This window comes from Mustela erminea, chromosome 19, assembly GCF_009829155.1.
Source record: "Mustela erminea isolate mMusErm1 chromosome 19, mMusErm1.Pri, whole genome shotgun sequence".
NCBI lineage: Eukaryota > Metazoa > Chordata > Mammalia > Carnivora > Mustelidae > Mustela > Mustela erminea.
Window position 1 is genome coordinate 15,942,775 of NC_045632.1, and position 19,785 is coordinate 15,962,559.

At 55.0% G+C, this 19,785-nt stretch overlaps 2 protein-coding genes across 4 annotated transcripts in view; one reads left to right on the forward strand and one right to left on the reverse strand.

The window, feature by feature from the left end:
* Positions 1–204: 204 nt before the first annotated feature.
* MAP4K1 (mitogen-activated protein kinase kinase kinase kinase 1) lies at positions 205–16,411 on the forward strand. 3 transcript variants are annotated; one of them, XM_032325368.1, is made up of 32 exons: positions 205–248; positions 874–940; positions 1,111–1,168; positions 1,282–1,372; positions 2,107–2,171; positions 3,678–3,733; positions 3,838–3,885; positions 4,057–4,099; positions 4,199–4,271; positions 4,658–4,789; positions 5,189–5,251; positions 5,348–5,429; positions 5,858–5,974; positions 6,211–6,289; positions 6,808–6,866; positions 6,944–6,987; positions 7,068–7,112; positions 7,795–7,837; positions 8,247–8,409; positions 8,501–8,583; positions 8,982–9,066; positions 10,036–10,112; positions 10,202–10,262; positions 11,211–11,319; positions 11,403–11,461; positions 11,648–11,751; positions 12,273–12,447; positions 12,699–12,761; positions 12,949–13,038; positions 13,122–13,192; positions 13,851–13,906; positions 16,236–16,411. In XM_032325368.1, the coding sequence occupies exons 1-32, from the start codon at positions 220–222 to the stop codon at positions 16,303–16,305; spliced, it is 2,460 nt and encodes an 819-aa protein (XP_032181259.1). In that variant the 5' UTR covers positions 205–219; the 3' UTR covers positions 16,306–16,411. The 3 variants fall into 3 exon arrangements, with proteins under 3 accessions (XP_032181259.1, XP_032181256.1, XP_032181258.1); XM_032325365.1 differs by lacking the exon at positions 205–248 and adding an exon at positions 340–611; XM_032325367.1 differs by lacking the exon at positions 205–248 and having other exon boundaries at positions 740–940.
* Positions 16,412–16,512: 101 nt separating this feature from the next.
* Positions 16,513–19,785, reverse strand: part of RYR1 (ryanodine receptor 1) — a 108,072-nt gene continuing 104,799 nt past the window's right edge. Inside the window, 5 exon segments of the mRNA XM_032325359.1 lie at positions 16,513–16,744; positions 16,875–16,926; positions 17,113–17,213; positions 17,311–17,375; positions 17,763–17,919. Of these exon segments, the coding sequence (XP_032181250.1) occupies positions 16,649–16,744; positions 16,875–16,926; positions 17,113–17,213; positions 17,311–17,375; positions 17,763–17,919 (471 nt within the window). The 3' untranslated portion in view covers positions 16,513–16,648.

Consider the following 19,785-nt stretch of genomic DNA (forward strand, 5'->3'; position numbering starts at 1 on the left):
GGCCTCGGCTTCTGAAGCAGGATCCTGAGCTCTGGGATCCTCTACCTCGTCCCCACACTCCTCCCCAACCCCAGGGCTAGGGACCCGTAAGGTTGTGATGATGCTCTACCCGGCACGGTCACGCTGGGCTGAAGGGCTCCGGTAACCTGCTGGCTGGCGCTCAGTCCTCTACGGTCTTGGGGGAGAAGGCGAGTGCCCTTCTGCACACTTGAGGCGCGAATGCACAAGCATGTGGTATATCCGTGGAGGTATGTGCACACACATAGCACGTGTGTGCACACGGGTATCCAGTCATTTGCGCGTCTACTGATCTGCGCACAGTGGGTACATTGGTGGATACGGCCAAGTGTATATATGTACCCTAGGGAACGGGCATGTCCGGGGCATGGGCGCTCCTGGGCAGGCCTATCATCCATCTCCGGACGGCGGCCAAACCCTCAAACACTCAGCAGAGTTTCAACTGTGGTTTTAAGCCACCGCCCAGGACGCGGGAGGGGGTGCCAGGGCAGGCCCTCCTCCCCCCTCCCCCAAGATCACAAGATAGTTTGCATCTGGTTTACATTCAGCCCTGGGCCCTGGAGGTGGAAGAGGGGGGTCCCCTGGGTCCCAAGGCAAGCTGCCCCTCACAGGCTCTCCGGGCCCAGGGGACAGGGGGTGGAGCCGGCAGCACAGCCCTGTGCTGGGGCAGGAAGCGAGAGTGGGGAGGGGGGAGGCCACAGCCGGTGGAGGCAAGGCAAGGCGGGTGTAGGGTGCAGGACGTGTGGGGAGGGAGGGAGGTGCCACACTCGAGCCCTGAGGCCCTGCTGGCCCCTGGGCACAGGCCCAGCTCCAGCCCCCAGGGATGGACCTCGTGGATCCCGACATCTTTAACAGGGACCCCCGGGATCATTATGACCTGCTGCAGCGGCTGGGTGGCGGCACCTATGGAGAAGTCTTCAAGGTGAGGACACCCCTCCTTCTCCATCACCCTCAGACCAGCGAGCCCTGGGGATGAGGCCCAAGAGGGAAAGGGGATGAGAGGGAATCCCAGTCCTTGGCTGGGGCTCAGGGATGCTGAGTTGGAACTCAGGCGAATGGAGCCTGCCTGACTGCCAACTTCCCCTTCACAAGGCTAGAGACAAGGTGACGGGGGACCTGGTGGCAGTGAAGATGGTGAAGATGGAGCCTGGTGAGGACACGGGCGCTCCCTCCCCAACCCTGACCCCTCCTCTCGGGACACCGGGATGCCTCCCCCATAGGCCCTCCCCGCAGCGGCCTTTTCTTTCCTGTTCCTCCATACAGACGACGATGTTTCCACACTTCAGAAGGAAATCCTCATCTTGAAAACTTGCCGGCATGCCAACATCGTGGCCTACCATGGGAGTTATCTCTGGTGATGAGCCTCAGACCTGCCCTGGGGCCCTGCCTGGCCCCCAGCCCAGAACCCGCATTCCTGACCTCCAGTCCTGGACTCCCATTTTAAACTGGACCCCCCCAACTCGAAGTTTAAACTGGCTCCCCCCCAGTCTGAAGTCCCCTTTTTCTGACCAGAGTGTTCTCTGATGTAATCTGCAGTCCATGACTCCTGTTTCTGAGCATGGATCCCCAAAAGCAATCCCTTCATAGTAACCAAACCTGAAAGCAAGTCCCCTAAAACTAATTTTTCATCATCCTGCCGTTCAGGCCCCCCAGTTCCATTCTCTGCTCCCTTAATTTCCTAGATTCCCAGACCCCTAAGTTAATATCCCAGATACCCCAGTAATAATCGTTGTCCCCCCCCAGACCTGGTACCCTGGGTCCCTTTGTCCTCCTGAACCACCCCCAACTTGGAAGATATCTGCCCTGTCTTCTGGGTTACCATCGGTTAGCAGAGTTAGGAGTCCTGCTGGGTTGAGTCAAAAGACCTGGGTTTTGGTCCAGTTGACCCCGAACATTCATTTCCTCTCAGCCTCAACTTTCCCACCTATAAAACGGAAGTGGGATGATCTCTCTCTGGTGGACAAGGGGAGGTGGATGACCGCTGTTACATTAAAGTTCCTGTTGAGGTGCAATGAGACAGACAGTGAGCCAGGGTTCACCCACCAGTGACGACTGATTGCTGTTGTTCTTGCTACTCTTGAATTAAAGGCTTCAGAAGTTCTGGATATGCATGGAATTCTGTGGGGCTGGTTCTCTCCAGGACATCTATCAAGGTGAGACGAAGGGCAAGGGGGATCCAGGCAGCACCCCCTCCTCTGCCCCTCCTATCTCTCTGGGGTTGTGTCTTCTGGAACGGTCTTTCTGGTCCACATTTCCTACGAGGAGCCCCAATCTGGGCACAGGCCTGGCCTGGTTGGTTCGGGGAATACTATGGGACCGAGTGAGCCCTGGGCCCTTCCCTCCAGCACTTGACAGTCTAGCCCCGATCTCTGCATGCAGTCACGCCCTCTGTTTTCCTCTCCCATCTTCCTCTGTTGGCATTTTCTCACTAATGTGTCCATTCAGTGTTTGAGTATTTCTGCATTTTTTGGCCCATAGCTGGGTCCACATTTTCACTGACTGAGTGAATGAATTCCTGACTCTCTCTTCTCTCTCTCTCTCTCTCTCTCAGTCTGCTTCTTGCTCTTTTGGAAAATTTGAGGATGGGGATGGGATGGGCCTCTGATCGCCTCTCCAGTTTTCACGGCCACCTGTGGCTTTGGCCTCCTCTCTCTCCCCATGAACCCAAGATCTCAAATGTCAGACAAAGAAGAAATTCCACATTAGGTCACCAGGGGGAAACTGAGGCCCTCAGAGAGGAAGTGGTTCACCCAGCTGGCCTAGCAGACCTGGTCTCTGACTCCTTCTGTCTGTTGTGTATCATTCTCTCTCCACCTCTGTGTCTCTCTCTTTCTCAGCCTTTCTTCATGCTTTTGGGTCTCAATTTGAATCTGTTCCCGTTTCTCTGTCTTTCTGTTTCTCTCTCATTATCTGTGTGTGTGTCGGTATCCATATTCCTCTGCCTTTTCTCATTTTGCAAACTCCCATCACCCCCTGCTCAGAACATTCCCCCCAAAGAGAAGCCCGAGCTTCCCAGGGTGACCCCCACCTGCACCCAAGCTGCCAGACTCACCTCCTACCACTTTTCTCCCCCACCCCCACTCTGCTCCACCTACTTTGCTGCTTTCCGAACCCACGGGGCCCTCTCAGCCACTGGGCCTTTGCACTAGCTCTTCTGTTCCCTTCTGAGCTGGACTGATCACATCTTCAGCCTGCCACCTTCTCAGAGTAGACTTCACCGACCACCCGGTAAAATGTCATACCCCCTTCCCACATATATTTCCTGTTATTCTTTTTCACTTTAGTTTTCTTTTGGTATTTATTAGCATCTCGGGGGCTGTGCTGTAGTTATGTTGTTTACAGTCCGTGGCCCGACTGGAATGTTCTCTCCACACGGGCAGGGATCTCTGTGTCTTTTGTCCACAGCTGTCTCCCCAGTGCCCACCACAGTGCCTGGCACCCAGTGGACACCGTAAATATCTGTTGAATGAATCTGTCTCCCTCTGGCCTCCGGTTCCCTACGTTGGTCGCTGACTGTCCCTCCATCTCCCCCTCCCACTTGTCTCATCTGTTCCCCCCTCCCTGTGTGGCACCCTCTCAGCCAGTGTGGGTGGGGACTGGAGTCTCCCGGGACCAGCTCTCCTAGTTCCCACCCAAAGCCACTGGTGTGACCTTTGCAGTGACAGGCCCCCTGTCAGAGCTCCAGATTAGCTATGTCTGCCGGGAAGTGCTCCAGGTGAGGAGAGAACGGGTGGGCTGGGGTGGGGGCAGGGACCTTCTGCCTCCTCCCTGCTCTGGCCCCTGAGCACTCACAGCACCCCTGTCCATCTCTCTTCTCAGGGACTTGCCTATCTGCACTCACAGAAGAAGATACACCGGGACATCAAGGTGGTCTTGGGACGGAAAAGTGGCCTTGGTGGTTGGGGTGGGGGGCACCCAGGAGACTAAGTGGTGTTTGGAGGACTCAGGGTGGTGTGGAGCTGTGGGGCCAGGGGCTAGAGGCAGCGTTGGGCTGGGAGGGGTGTCTCTGACAGCCTCTCATTTCCCCCCTCTCCCCAGGGAGCCAACATCCTCATCAATGATGCTGGGGAGGTCAGACTGGGTGAGTGTGGTGGGTGGTGCTGGGGAGGGGGACTGGCTGGGGGCCAAGGGAATAGGGCACCCCAGGTCACTATGTCTTTCTCTCCCTCTTGACCTCCAGCTGACTTTGGTATCTCGGCCCAGATTGGGGCCACGCTGGCTCGACGCCTCTCTTTCATTGGGACACCCTACTGGTGAGGGATGCCTGGTGGGCAGCTGGTGGTGCGATGGGGGGTGGTGGCTGTCCCCACCTGGGTCACTGGGAATCTCCTTCCCGGCTCCTTTCCCTGCCTTTATCTTTCCCTGTTGAACGTTCTTACTTTTTGGCTCTCTCTTGAGTTTTCTTTTTGCCTAGATTCTCTTTGTGTTGATGTTTCTTCTCATCCCTCTGTCTCTGTCTCTGTCTCAACCTCCCTGTGACTGTCTTTATTCCCATCTCTCCCTTCATCTTGACGTTTCTGTGCATCTGGTTCTCTCTGTGCACCATTTTCCTTTCTCTGTCTCTCTTCTGCCCCCGCACCCACGCGTCACCCTCTTCCCCTCCTGGTGTCACCCCTGGCTGAGGGTCTCTGCCCCCCAGGATGGCTCCAGAAGTGGCGGCCGTGGCCCTGAAGGGGGGATACAACGAGCTGTGTGACATCTGGTCCCTGGGCATCACAGCCATAGAACTGGCCGAGCTGCAGCCGCCGCTGTTTGATGTGCACCCCCTCAGGTAGCTAGGCCTGACTGGTAGCCCCAGTATCCCCCAACCCTGACCCTGATCACCCCCCCACCTACAGGAGACACCTCTTCCTCACAGCTCACTCTGAGAACCCCAAGGATCATCTCAACCCAGAAAGCTTTTTCTTCACCCCTCCACAGCAGGAACCCCCGCGATCACAGGGACTCCCTATCTGGAGGCTCTCATCATAGGTGCTATAGCTGTCATGTGACAGACAGAGTCCGCCAGAAGTGGCATCCCAGTGCACTGTAAAACCTGAACCCCAATCTGGTTTTGTCCCTTGTTTTGCTCTCTGCTGACGTCAGTGCTATGGGGGACCCCTTGAGCCATGAGCTCTGACCCCCCTCCCCACTGGGGTCTGAACACCGTGTTTTCTCCTTACTTTTCTAGAGTTCTCTTCCTCATGACAAAGAGTGGCTACCAGCCCCCCAGGCTAAAAGAAAAAGGCAAATGGTAGGACATGGGATAGGGAGGGCAGAGCCAGGATTGAGGGTCTGATGGGAGAGTTTCTGGTCTCCTCACCCCAGAACTTGGCTTCTTCCTCCCAAGGTCGGCTGCCTTCCACAACTTTGTCAAAGTCACCCTCACTAAGAACCCCAAGAAACGGCCCGGCGCCACCAAGATGCTAAGTGTAAACCACTCCTCTCTTCCCTGAAGAGCCCTTCCCAAACTCTTACCCCCAGAATTCCCCCAGGACCTCCCCAAGATTCTCCAAATTGTACCCCAGGCCTTTTGCCAGGATACCCTGAGTTGTTAAAACTCACAAATTCCCCACGGTCTCCAGACCCATTCCTGGGTCTACTCTGGAATTCCCAGGGAAGCCCAGTCCCTTCAAAGACACCTCTGGAATTCTCCATTTGCCCCTGCTGGGAATTCTAGATTCTTCTAATCCCTTCCAACCCCGTAAAATTCCCCAGTTTCAGTTCCCCAGAGTTCCCTGTCTTCCCTGTCGGTTGGCACCTTCCCCATTGGATTCCCTTAGACCGGTTCTCAGGCCCCTGTCCCAGCCTCTCCCTGACACCAGCCCTCTGTCTGCTGACCCCCTTCTCCCCTCTCTAGCATCAGCTCGTGTCCCAGCCCAGGCTAAATAGAGGCCTGATCCTAGATCTTCTTGACAAACTGAGGAATCCAGGGAAGGGGGCCCCCGTGGTCGAGATTGAAGATGAGGAGCCTGAGGTAAGGGCACCCTTGGCCAACAAAGATGGAACCTCCTGGATTTTGCTCAGGCTGCGCCCCTTGCCTGGAGCGCCTTCCTGCTGCCTCTCTCCAAGGGAAAAAGCGGAGGATGGAGGCAGGGTTTGATGCAGGGCTGAGGGCACAGAGGGGTATGGGAGAGCCAGAGGCTCCCAGTTGGGCCCATAGGGTGGTGGGGGTGCCAGAGGGCAGTGGCCCTGAGCTGCCCCTCTGCCCAGGTGCCCCCTGCTGTCCCTCGGCGGATCCGGTCCACCCACCGGGCCAGCTCTCTAGGGATCCCAGATGCTGACTGCTGTCGTGAGTAGAGAATCCTGAAGCTTGTGGACCTGTAACCCTATAATAGATATGAGACACCCCCCCCCGCCCCGTGATTCTGCCAGAGACCCTCAGCACTGTATGATCTCATGACTGACCCCGGAGACCTTTGTCACTTCCACACAGACCCTCAGAGACTCTCGTCACTTTTGGACCCTGCAAGAGACTCTAGAAAACCTCATCACCATCTGACCTACAAAATTACTGCAGAGACCCCCTAATTTTGTGACCTGCAGGCAGACCTCATGAGTCTTCCCATAACACCAGGACCCCCAAAAGAGCCCTCTGAAATCTCTCTCACATCCCCAATACCCAAATGAACCCTGAAAACAAACGCTCTATAACTTTGAGCCCCCACCTCCCTGGTCCCAAACCCTGACCCCCCCGCCTTGGAAACCAAGACCCTTCCCCCTATGATAGCTCCAGTCCTAAGATCTTGAGCCCGAAGCACCCCCGCCCCCATTTTCGTCTCCTCAGCTCTGTTACCCTCCCCCTTCCAGGGCGGCACATGGAGTTCCGGAAGCTCAGAGCGATGGAGTCCAGACCCGTAGCCCACACGGTGAGAGGTCTCCCCTTGCCCTCGCCTCAGATACCCTCCCCTCCCGCTAGGCACCGCTGACCCTTGACTGTTCACAGGCCCACTTACAGCCCCCTGAAGACTTCAGGAGCAGCAGCCCGAGGTCAGGGACCCTCAGTGTGGAGGGGTGGGGGCTGGGACATGTGGGGGAAGCACCTGAGGGTCATGCCTGTCACTCCTCAGGAGGCAGCTGTCAGAGTCCGACGATGACTACGATGATGTGGACATGTAAGAGAGGCCTGGCCCCGCCCCACCAGCCCTCACCCACCCCATCTTCCTATAGCCGCTGTCTCCCTTCCATCCCAACCCGACCTTCCGCCACTCATCCTCAGACACCTGACTAGACCCTTAATACTGTCTCCCCCTGCACCCCCTGACACTCCTTCACCCCTGACACTCTCTGGCCTGGCTCCCACTCTACCCACCCCAAGCCAACCCCTGGCGCCAGCCCAGCTGAGCCCCGGACCCTCCACCGCGGCCGGGGCCCCAGCTCCCCGATGCTGCTCAGATGCCAGCCCGAACCCTCAGAGCCCAGCCTTCCTCGGCCTCTTCCCCGCCCTGGGAACTTGCCCCACACCAGACCCCCGACCGAGACCCCACCCTAGAGGGGGCAACAGTCAGCCCTGCCCCCCGCCCATCCCTTCTGTACATCTCCACTGCAGTGGGCTCATGGGCGGTGCCCAGCCCCCCAGCTCCCCTGATCGGCATCGTGAAGTTCCAGCTGGAGGCACTGTCCACACTTGCCCTTTGGGTTCGCTGTTGCCAGCATCACCATTCCTCTGAGGGCTCTAATCCTCAGCTCCAGCCCAGACCCAGTCAGCCCTGGCCCTCCTGACCTCAGCCCTCCAGTCGCATACCACCCCCAATCCTTGCAACCGCCCTACCAACTCACCCCATCTTTGTGTTCCAGCCCCACCCCTGCAGAGGCCACACCTCCTCCCCTGCCTCCCAAGGTAAGGCCCTGGGCCCACTGGAGCTGGGTGCTGGGCACCAGGGTCCTTAGATGCTGGGATACTGTGCCCTCTAAGGCTGGAGTCTGAGAGATCGGATCCTGAGCACACTGGGATCTGGAAGCAGCATCCTTGAACCCAGGGGTGGGATTCAAAGTATTTAGCCAGATGGGCACTGGTCCTGGGAGCCCCCAGCACAAAGCACTTGGGCATTAAGCTTTTAACTGCTGCAGTGTGTTGGTGGTGGGTGGGGGTGGGGACAGAGGTCAGGGTTGATGCCTGGGACCGGAATAGGACACTGGGAGGAGGGTGAGCCACAACCAACGGCCAACATTAGTTCTGGAGGAGGTAGGGCACCCTCTCTCGGGGATCTCCTCATGTCCCTTCACCCATTCCTCCTCAATCTCCATAGCCCAAGTTCCGTTCTCCATCAGACGAGGGGCCCGGGGGCACCGGGGATGACGGACAGCTGAGTCCGGGGGTGCTGGTCCGCTGTGCCAGTGGGCCTCCACCCCGTACCCCTCACCTCGGGCCTCCCCTGGCCACCCGCAGCCCCCACCTAACTGCCCATTCAGGTAATGGGCAGGCTGGGGCAGGAGGTGGGCAGGGGTGTGTGGGGAGGGTGGGGGGCCTTTGGGGGCTGATTTTACCCCCACCCTGTCTCAGAACCCTCCCTCTGGAACCCAACGCCCCCGGAGCCTGATCAGCCCCCATTGTTACCGCCGAAGAAGGAAAAGATGAAGAGAAGGGTGAGCCGGGCTGTACCAAGGATTCACAACCCGGGGATGGGGCTGGGATGCCTGGGGGTGGGCAGAATGATAATGATGGGAGGTGACATTTGGTGAGCCCGGCCGGGGGGGGGGGGGGGGGGGGGGGTTGTGTGTGTGACCCTGACCTCATGTCCTTGTGTGGTGTCAACCTTCACAGATGAAGGTAGGGATCACAGAGATAGGCATTGTTCCCCATTTCACAGATGGGGAAACAGAGGCAGAGAGGGATGCATAGCTTGCAGAGGTGATAAAGCTTTGGGGAGACAGAGGTGGGATTTGCGTGCTGGTTATCTTGGGTCAGAGTCTTAACCACTGTACCTTCCTGTCCCCTCCCTCCTTTTGCTGGATCTGCTGCTTTGCTCCTGGGCCCTGCCTAGGGATGTGCCCTTCTCGTGAAGTTGTTCAATGGCTGCCCGCTCCGGATCCACAGCACAGCTGCCTGGACACACCCCTCCACCAAGGGTGGGCTCTCAGAGGGGGGATGGGGAGGGGCCTTAATGGAGGCACTGAGGCAGGAACAGAGGAGGGGCAGAACTGAGGCAGGACCAAAGACCGGGGTTACAGTTGGGGTTTGCGGATCAGAGATAGGTAGAGTGAAGTGATTTGAGGGTGAAAACGAGGAAAATAAGAATTTAGTGGCCAGGAATATCAGAGAGAACAGAAAGGTCCGAGTTTGGGGTCTAAGATGGGGCACAGTTGGACCCCATTAACCTCAGTGGGAGGTTAATGGTAGAGGTTGGGGATCCACATTTTGGGGTTCGGGAGTTTGGGGGATGGGAACACAAAAAGGGAAGAGTTTGGGCATGAAAAGACAGGGTCAGTGAGAGATCAATGTTAAAGAAACAGCATTAGGGGCGCCTGGTTGGCTCCATCAGTAGAGCAGGCGGCCCTTGATTTCAGGGTTGTAAGTTTGAGCCCCATGTTGGGTGTAGAGATTACTTAAAAATAAAATCTTTAAAAAATTGCTAAAACTCATTAAAGAAAACACAGCATTAGAATTTGAGGGGGGGGCACATTGGACAAAGAAAAAGCCACCTTTCAGAGGGCCGGAGTTTGAGGATCATTGTTGAGACAAATTAGCAGTTGGGGACCAGAACTGGGAAGAGAGAAGGACAGAACTCAGAGGGCTATTTGGGGAAGCATGACTAATGCTGGGGTCAAAAGTGAGGGGCTGGGGGTCAGGATTTGCAGGATGTATGTATGGGCCCAAGCATGAGAGGTAGGTGAGAATGAGACCAGCTCAGGGGATTGGGTTAGGGTTTGAGTTCACATTTGGGGAAACAGAAGCTGGGAGTGTCAGTATGGGGGTAAGAGAGAACTGAGGGTCAGGGCTGGGGGACAGACTACCAGTGTTTGAGGTCAGACAGGTGGGGGTTGAGGAGGCTCCCCAGGGTGAGGTAGGTCTCAGTGGCCTTGTGTCTGTCCCCACAGACCAGCACCTGCTTCTGGGGGCAGAGGAAGGCATTTTCATCTTGAACCGGAATGATCAGGAGGCCACACTGGAGATGGTGAGCACAGAACTGAGGGGCCAAGGGCAAGGGCTGGCGTTGGGGGCTGCTGGGGTCTTATGGGGCCTTATCTCCTCCATTCTCTGCAGCTCTTTCCCAGCCGGACTACCTGGGTGTACTCCATCAACAATGTCCTCATGTCTCTCTCAGGTCTGGCTGTGGGTTGGGTGGGAGGAGGGGGGGTCAGAAGTTAAAGCGTTGAGAGTCGGGGGTTGGGAGGTAGATGGACACAGCTGGAAAAAAAACAACATACACCCCACCTTCACAGAGCCCACAGTTATAAATCTCAGCCATTTTTTCACTGGGGGACTTGCTCCCTGAGCCTCAGTTTCCCTACCTGCGCAATGGGGTTCACAGTAGTCCCACCTCCAGTCAGTTTTGAGGTGAGGTCTACAGGGAGTCTTTACATTTCCTCCATGTTCAGATGCCAATTAGAACTTACTCCAGGGGTGCCTGGGTGGCTCAGAGGGTTAAGCCTCTGCCTTTGGCTCAGGTCATGATCTCAGGGTCCTAGGATGGAGCCCCAGGGTTGGGCTCTCTGCTCAGCGGGGAGCCTGCTTCCCCCCTCTCTCTCTGCCTGCCTCTCTGCCTGCTTGTGATCTCTCTGTGAAATAAATAAGTGAAATATATTAAAAAAAAAAACCTTTCTCCACAATTTCCTAAAATTGAGTGAGGAGTTAGAGATTAAAATTTTGTGTTATTGTTTTATAAACATTTTGTGTAAGATAATTTCTAAACTATGGGGGAACGCCAAGCCAAATAGGCTGCTTGAAGACACACTTTAGGAGAATTTCTAGATCAGTTACCTCTTAAACTGAGCAATGTATGTCACTGCATCTGACTGGTTCGCATGTGGCTCCAAGTGCAGGAGGAGAAGGAACATGTTTAACTCATTCATTGTTCTCCGGAGCCCAGCACGGTGCCTGGCCTATGGTGCACATTTAAAATATGTCCAGTGAAAAAGAAATAAGCAAAAATGTCTGAGACTTGGAGCCTTGGGAGCTTCAAAGGGATGGGGCCAAGCGAAGGGACAGGGAACAGTGAGTGTCTGGTGACCTATAACAGCCTGCTTCCCCCCTACATACACCCACACTGCAGGAAAGACCCCCCACCTGTATTCGCATAGCATCCTGGGCCTGCTGGAACGGAAGGAGACCAGAGCGGGAAGCCCTATCGCTCACATTAGCCCCCATCGGCTATTGGCGAGGTACCAACCCCCAGTGGCATCACAGACCCCTGGGATGCCCCTTCCTGCCGTCCCTCTGCATTTACGCCTCCCTTCTTCTGCAGGAAAAACATGGTCTCCACCAAGATCCAGGACACCAAAGGGTGCCGCGCTTGCTGCGTGGGTGAGAGAGATCCCAGCTGGGTGGACTTGAAGGGGGCGGGGCGGGGGCGGGGCTTGGGCTGCATCTACCCGAGAGTTAAGGCCCGCTGTCCAGAGTCCGGGGAGAGATGTGTGCCCTTTTCGGGGGTCGGGGGGGAGGGAAGGGGAGAGAGGATTGACTCTAACCCATCCCTACCCACCTCCACAGCGGAGGGTGCGAGCTCGGGGGGCCCGTTCCTGTGCGGGGCATTGGAGACGTCTGTGGTCCTGCTTCAGTGGTACCAGCCCATGAACAAGTTCCTGCTGGTCCGGGTAGGGGGCCTGCAGAGGCTGGGGACTCTGTGAGGTTCAGTGGCTAGGGCCTCCCACTCGTTCTGCTTCTGCCAAGAGCTTCCACCCGAGGCCCCGCCCACGTGCGGAAGGCGCGGGAGGCTCACCCTCCCGGGGGCTTCCTGACCCTTAAGCTCCGCCCCTCTCCAACAGGCCCTGTGTCCATGCCCTCGGGTCTCCAAGGAGACCCCACCCAGATCCTTTTAGTCCAAGGAAACCTTGCTGCCTTTGAGGTTGGCCTTCCGGGGGCCTTGCCTTTCTGTCGTGAGGGCGGCACGACCCTAACAGAAGCCACGCCAACTCTAAGGCACACTTGTCCATTTCTAAGTTGGCACCACCTCACTCCTCTGGGCTCTCACCCCCTGAAGTTTCTAGACGGCATCCAAACCTAGAGCCCAGGCAATCCTTGGGAAGCCCCCTGCGGGCTTGCCCCCGAGGCTCCGCCCCTCGTAGGCCCCGCCCCGCGCCTCCTCTGAGCCCGCCCCTCCCTGTGCGCCCTGCAGCAGGTGCTGTTCCCGCTCCCGACGCCCCTTCCAGTGTTCGCGCTACTGACCGGGCCAGGCTCCGAGCTGCCCGCCGTCTGCATCGGCGTGAGCCCGGGGCAGCCGGCGAAGTCGGTGCTCTTTCACACCGTGCGCTTCGGCGCGCTCTCCTGCTGGCTGGGCGAGATGAGCACAGGTGACTGGGGCGGGCTCGCTGGGAGCGGGGCTGCTGGGAGGGGTGGGGCTGGGCGGCTGAGCGGTGCTTTAGCCCGGAGGTGTGGTTGGGAAAGGGATTGAACCTGTGTAAGGTACAGCTGGTGAGCGTGAGGACCAGCCCGGCCTCTTGATGGGCGGGAGTTAGCCTGGGGCTTGGGAATGGAAGGGGTGCCTAGCGGAGGAAGGCAGAATCCAGAGGAATGGGCTTTTTGAACTTCTCCTGTCAAATAGAGCACAGGGGACCGGTACAGGTGACCCAGGTAGAGGAGGACAAGGTGATGGTGTTGATGGACGGTAAGGAGCCTCCTCCCTCTCTTTCCTCCACTGTTCCTGGATCTCCACCTCGCAGACCCTGTGCTGCTGAACCCCTCTAGGCCTTGCCTGCCTCCTGCTTTGCTACTCAATGAATTTATTGTTCAATCTATCAGCAGTCCGCCCTTCCTAGCCTCGCTCTTAAAACCCGCTCTCTACCCTCTTCTAGGGTCTCTGAAGTTGGTGACCCCAGAGGGAGCCCCAGTCCGGGGGCTTCGAACTCCAGAGATCCCCATGACTGAGGCTGTGGAAGCCGTGGGTAGGTGCAGGGATGGGAGGACCCCGGGCTCCCAGTGGATGCTCGGTGACACCCAAGTGTAACCGGCTCTGCTTTCCTCCCAGCTATGGTCGGGGGTCGCCTCCAGGCCTTTTGGAAGCATGGAGTGCAGGTGTGGGCTCCAGGCTCAGACCAGGTAAGCGTCTCCATCTGAACGCGCCCGTAACCTTGCCCCTCCCCTGCAGGTCTTCCAGTTCCCCAGATGGACCCGGAGGACTGAGTCAGGGTGTGGGGCTCTGAGGGGAAGCTCCCTCCCGTCTCAGTGCAGGCAGGTCCTCTTCTATATACCCCAGGGTCTCTCCAGTCCAGAGCTCATTCCAGGCCACTGTGTGATCTTATGCAAGAGATTCTGCTTCTCTCTGAGCCTCGGTCTCCCAACGATAAAATGGGGCTCACTAGAGAGATATGCAGGTGGTTAAGAGCATGAACAGACTGCCGGGGCTGGAATCCGGCTGGTTGGCCTTAAGCAACTGACTTCACCTTCTCAGCTGGAAAATGGAGTGAAAAATGGTACTTAGCTCATAGAACTATGTGTCAGATGCTGCCCCTATATGTTTGTATTTTATTTCATCTTCTCGAGCACCCATCAGGAAGGTCCTATGATTTCCCAGGTTAGTAATCGAGGCACAGAGAGGTAAAGTAGCTTGGTTGCGTGGATCACAGAGCTGGTGAATGGTATTAGCAAGAATGATTATTTCTGGACCCAAGACTACAAGTTCAGAGACACTCACCCCTGCATTCTCTTTGAGAGGAGAAGAGTCTTCTAGATACTGACACACACACCTTTTCCCCAGCTGTTGCAGGAGCTGAGAGACCCCACTCTCACCTTCCGTCTGCTTGGCTCCCCCAGGTATGGACGTGGGGAAGGGGACACAGAACCTGGGAGGGGGGCCTCTGATGTGGATAGGTGTCTTGAGATGTCTCTAGCCACCTGTGTCTTTGGCCTGGACATTCTCTCTCAAGGTCTTCCTGCTTCTATCTCTGCCGCTTATAGTCCACTCCCCCACAGCAGCCAAGGGGACATTTTTGTTTTTTAATTTTTATTTTCACTGTTTATCTTGGCAAAACTTTAGACTCACGGAGAAGTTGCAAAAATAAATTTAAATAATAGTTTTAAATCCTTGTATCCCCTTCCTTCATCCAGATTTCCCGGATGTTAACTTTTAGGTTGTTCTGTTTTTGGGGGGGGGGTTGTGTGTTTTTTATTTTTACCACATTTGCTTGATCTTCCTTTTTCATATGTAGTAATTTTTTCTGATGGGGTGTGAATTGTCTCCTAAGTTAAAGCAAAGACCTCCTTGTGCAGATCACAGTGCAGCTGCCTAAATGAGGGAACTAGCACAAGACAGCACTACCTTCTAATCCACACACCCATTCAGGTCTCACCAGTTGCCCCAGTGATGCTTTTTTTAAAGAAAGATTTTATGTATTTGAGAGCGAGTGAAGGAGAGAGAGCACGAGCGAGGTGAGGGCCAGAGGGAGAAGCAGACTCCCCACTGAGCGGGAAGCCCAACTCGGGGCTCCATCTCAGGACTCAGGGATCATGACCTGAGCCACCCAGGTGCCTCCCGATGATACTCTTTATAACCAAAAAATACTACCCTTTTTTGATAGGCTGCATGTAGGAGTCAGGTTTCTTTCCTCTTTAGCCTGGGACAATTCTTCGGGCTTTCTTTGTTTTTCAGGACCTTGATACTTTTTTTTTTTTTTTTAAGATTTTATTTATTTATTTGACAGACAGAGATCACAAGTAGGCAGAGAAGCAGGCAGAGAGAGAGGAAGGGAAGCAGGCCCTCTGCTGAGCAGAGAGCCTGATGTGGGACTCGATCCCAGGACCTTGAGATCATAACCTGAGCTGAAGGCAGCAGCTTAACCCACTGAGCCACCCAGGCGCCCAGGACCTTGATACTTTTGAAGAGTACAGGAAGGTTGTTTTCCAGAATGTCTTTCAGTTGGGTTTGAGGTTTTCGGGCTAAGCATTTCAAGCAGGAATATTGCAGATGTGGTGGCGTGCCCTTCTCAGTGCATCCTATCATGAGGTCACGTCACTTTGTCCCATTACTGGACAATCTTTAAGCATTTGGGTAGGGTGGAGTCAGCCCGGTTTCTCCACTATAAAGTCACTTTTTGTATTAATAAGTATCTTTTGGGGTGATTTGTTGAGAGGGTGTAAATATTACTGCTTCTTACCAGACTTTCACCTCCTGGTTTTAGCATCTATTGGTGATTTCTGCCTGAATATATTATGAGGATAGTTACTAAATGGTGAATGACTATTTCTGCACTTAGTAGCACTTAGCTAGTATGCTACTGTGGGGACGATCTGTCCCTTCTCCGCTCTGTGTGTTTGTGTGTGTGTATGTGTGTGTATTTCAGCATAGCCTCGTGGATTTCCATTTTATTCTGGGGGGTTATCTATTACTATCATTATTTACTTCAAGGCACAAGACCTCCCACATTTAACCAGTGAGAGCCCCTTCAAGGATCTCTGGTGACCTTTTGACATGCCAGAGAGGCTTTTTAAAATCTAAGTTCCATTGCGTCACCCCCCCCCCCATTTAAAACTCCTGTGGCCTCAAGATAAATACCCAGTCCTGGCCACAGCCCACAAGACTTTGACTTCTACAGCCAAGTCCCAAGCTCTCTCCCACCTCAAAGCCTTTTTCCAGGTTGTTCTCTGCCCAGAACATCCTTCCCTGACCTTTCACCAAGTTCCCTCCTGAGCCTTTTTGAGGCTCCACCATTTATTCTTTTTCTTTTTTAATATTTATTTATTTGAGAGAGAGAGAGAGAGAAGGAACAGTGGGGATGGGCAGAGGGAGAAAGAGAGAGAGAGAAGCAGACTCCCCCCTGAACAGGAAGCCCAATGAGGGGCTTGATCCCAGGACAAAGATCATGACCAGAGCTGAAGGCAGACGGCTAACTGAGCCACCCAGGAGCCCCTCCACCATCTTTGGGCCACCTTGGCTGACCCTTTGGGATACGTTTCCACGCTGTTTTGCACTCATGTAATTCACTGGGTCATGGTGGTCTCCCCTTCTAGACTGGTCTCCCGTCCTCGAGGGCGGAGACCGTGGCTGCGGTAGCCTAGCACTGTGCTGGAAAACCGCTGTTGCTCCTTTGCGGATGAATGGATGAACAAATGAACGAATGAACTGACTTCTCTCCTCCTTCCCCAGGCCTGTGGTGGTGGAGACACGCCCAGCAGATGACCCCACTGCTCCCAGCAACCTCTACATCCAGGAATGAGTCCCTCGGGGGGTTTTGGGAACCACGCCCTGTGCCCCCATCCCCAACGAACATACTTAGTGGTTGTGACACCCACTTGTCTCCCAATAAACATGACTCCAGCCTCTGTTGTCATCTTGTTCTTCTGAAGGGGAGAAGGGAGGGCAGAATTCCTGGATGCCCACCCACCCACCATTCCCAAAATGTCAAGAACCCAACACAGTGATGTCAGGGGTATAGCACAGACTTTACTTCTCCAGTACATGGTCACGTCCCCCAGCTGCCTTCGGGGGAGGGCTTGGGGGCTAAGGGACTTGTGAGAATAAGGCACTTGAGGTTGGGGGTGAAGGGCCAGCTGGGGGTCTCAGCTAAGCTGGTCCTCATACTGCTTGCGGAAACAATCGCCAGCTGGGAAGAAATCCCAACATCTCTCTTGGTACATCTTCCAGACGTAAGACTCCTAGAGTTGGGGCACGGGGAAGACTTGGTCACATCTTCAAATGCTCATGCCAACATGAGCTTCTTACTGCCACCTGCTGCTTGGCCTTTTATTACTCCTGCCCACAGTCCTCCCATTACCACCCCCTTACCTGGCCCGTGTGTTCCGTCTCATCCTTATTTATCAGATACATCAGGAAAAACCTGAGGTGGGGAGGGCAGCGGAGATAGTTAAGGACTACTCTAACTTTCTCCTGATTGGCTGGCCGGGAAGCCACCCACCCCGATACCACACCTAACTGGCGGATGCCTATGCCCAGCACTACGCCCCTCGCCGTCAGTGGCCACGCCCCACCCACCCCCCTGATTGGCCAACCCGCCCGTGCTCACATGTAATTAGCCAGGTTGTGCTCCTCTAGCGTGTGGGTCTCGAACCCGTGCGGTGTCGTATCAAAGTAATCGCTGCCGATCCCGCAGATGAAGCACTTGGTCTATGGGTGGCGGGGGGACATCAGAATCCCGGCCCATTCAACGCCCTCCCCCTTGGGGGTCCGGATTCCCTCTGGGTCGCCCCCAGACTCGACCTACCTCCATATCTTCCTTCACTTGCTCTTGTTGGTCTCGGAGCTCGCCAAAAGCGTCAATGATCAGACCTACCGCGGCAGGTGCAGCAGGTGCGAGTCAGTGCCCAAACTCCGACCCAGCCCAAACTCTTCCCTCTTCGGGCTACCTACCTCTGAGCCTTGCCTCCCACGCCCCATCTCCCTCATCTTATCCCTGCTTCCTGAAGATAACACCTAGTGTTTATTGAGCACTTATTATGAGCAAAACACCTAGGAATTAACTTCATTCTCACAGTAACCCTGCGAGGTTAGGATCATTAATATCCTCACTTGCAGATGGAGAAACTGAGGCCCAGAGAGGTGACTTGCCTAAAGTCTCACAGTAGGAAGAGGCAGAGCCAGGATATGAGTCCAGGCCGACTACACTCTTAAAGGAGACAGTCTGTCCCCACTCTCACAACCCTGACCAGCACTGACCCTGGATGATGGCCAGCAGGATGACGATGACAAAGAAGAAGAAGGTGATGTCGAAGACCACTCGGTACAGCTCATATTCATCGCCTGCTGGATCCTCAATCTCATCCCCGATGCCCCCACCGGCTCGGACACCCACGTACATGTGAAACAGGTAACACTGTGGGGCGGGTGACAAGCATACTGGTCATACATTCTATCATCCGACATTCTCCAAGTACCTCCAGGGCCCTGGACTGAGGGGACGAGCAGACACAGCAGTGACTGAGTCAGCTCTGGGCCCTGCCCTCCCAGGGCTCACAAACATGGCATCAGATAGTGACAGGCCAGAAGTGATCATGGCTGTGATAGGGAGGACACAGGCAGAGGGGGCAGAGCCAGGGCGGGGGGAAGCACAGGGCGATCAGGGGAGAAACAGAGGGAGCACAGAAAGCTTTGAAGCTTCGAAAGCCTGACTCAGGGTGATCAGGCTGGACTTCTCTAGAAGAGGGGACATGTGAGAGCTAGAACTTGAAGGAGGTGTTAGGTGGGAGAAAGTGTTCCAGGCAGAGAAAACCACATGCATTACATCACCGCTGGGGAGCAAAGAATACATTGTGCTCCAGGAGGAACTGAAAGAGGTTCAGTGAGGCTAGAAAATAGAGCTCCAGTAAGCAAGAGCAGGGAGAGAAATGAGGCCAGCTGATGGTTGGGGAGGGCTTCCTGTAGGAGGCAGCATTTAAGTTGAAAGGTGACGTGTCAAGTGAGAGAGGGGCGTGGACGTGGGGCCTGTGGTGGAAGAAGGAGAGAATGTCAGATGCTAAGGGTTTGGGTGGGAGGAAACACATGGTCTTAGGGGAACCGAAAGAGGACAGGCAGCCATGGAGCAAAAAAGCAAGAGAGACTGTGGTTAGACTCAGGTAAAGCTGGCTTTTCCCTGGTGTTGTGAACCAAGGGGAGGGATTCGATTTTATCACATAGCACTAGAGAGCTACGAGAAGGTTCTGAGTGAGGAGGGGGGCACGGTCTGCCTGACACTTGCGAAAGATTTTCCACTTGTTCTTTCTGTGTCCCCAGGAAGTGAGAGAACCCTGTGTCTCGGTTAAGAGTTCAGGCTGGTGACTGTGGTGGGAACGGGGCTATGCGTGGCAAGACTAGGTCTGGCGGGGCCTCAAATGTCAGGCTGAGGGGCTGGACTGTGTCTTGAGAGCAAGGCGCCAGAGTACAGGACATCTTGTACAATAGCCATGAGATCATTCTTTTCCACTGTGGCCCATGCCTCCATAGGCGCAGCTCAGTCCGGGTCATGACCACAAATTATCAGAATAAAAGAGAACATATAAACAAGCATGGCATGCTGATGCTTTGGGTGAAGTTTTCTCCTTCTTTCTTTCTTTTCTTTTTTTTCTTTCTTTTTTTTTTTTTTTTTAAGTAATCTCTACACCCAATCTGGGGCTCGAACTTACAACCCAGAGATCAAGAACCACATACTCGCTCCACCTACAGAGCCGCCCCTGGGGGAAGCTTTCATAGATCACGATGAGAGTAGCTAACACCTACATAATACTTAATACACACCAGGTGCCACTGTAAGACTTTTGAGGGAGCTCCATGGAGTCCTACAATCAGCCATTGGCTGGAGGCACTGTTATGACACATGCATTTTATGAGGAGGACACCAGAGCATGAGGAGGTTGGGCAGACCACCCCAAATCTCATGGCTCGTGAGTGACAGGGGCACAATGTGTGAGCACCTTTCCAACAATAATAGCTTTAAAGGCTCAAATAGGGGTGCCATGGTGGCTCAGTGGGACCTGTGCCTTCGGTTCAGGTCATGATCCCAGGGTCTTGGGATCAAGCCCCGCATTGGGCTCTCTGCCCAGCAGGGAGCCTGCTTCCCTTCCTCTCTCTCTGCCTGCCTCTCTGCCTACCTGAAATCTCTGTCTGTCAAATAAATACATAAAATCTTAAAAAAAAATAATAAAGGCTCAAATAACACGACAACGGCAACGAACGCTCGCTGAACACTGACTGCGTGTCTGGCGCC

Excerpts from the sequence above, each read along its gene's own strand:
- MAP4K1 (XM_032325365.1), top strand. The coding sequence starts at position 355 with ATGTACCCTAGGGAACGGGCATGTCCGGGGCATGGGCGCTCCTGGGCA. Across the intron at positions 4,100-4,198 it reads TGCTGGGGAGGTCAGACTGG|CTGACTTTGGTATCTCGGCC; the intron begins GTGAGTGTGGTG and ends CTTGACCTCCAG. Across the intron at positions 6,867-6,943 it reads CCAGACCCGTAGCCCACACG|GCCCACTTACAGCCCCCTGA; the intron begins GTGAGAGGTCTC and ends GACTGTTCACAG.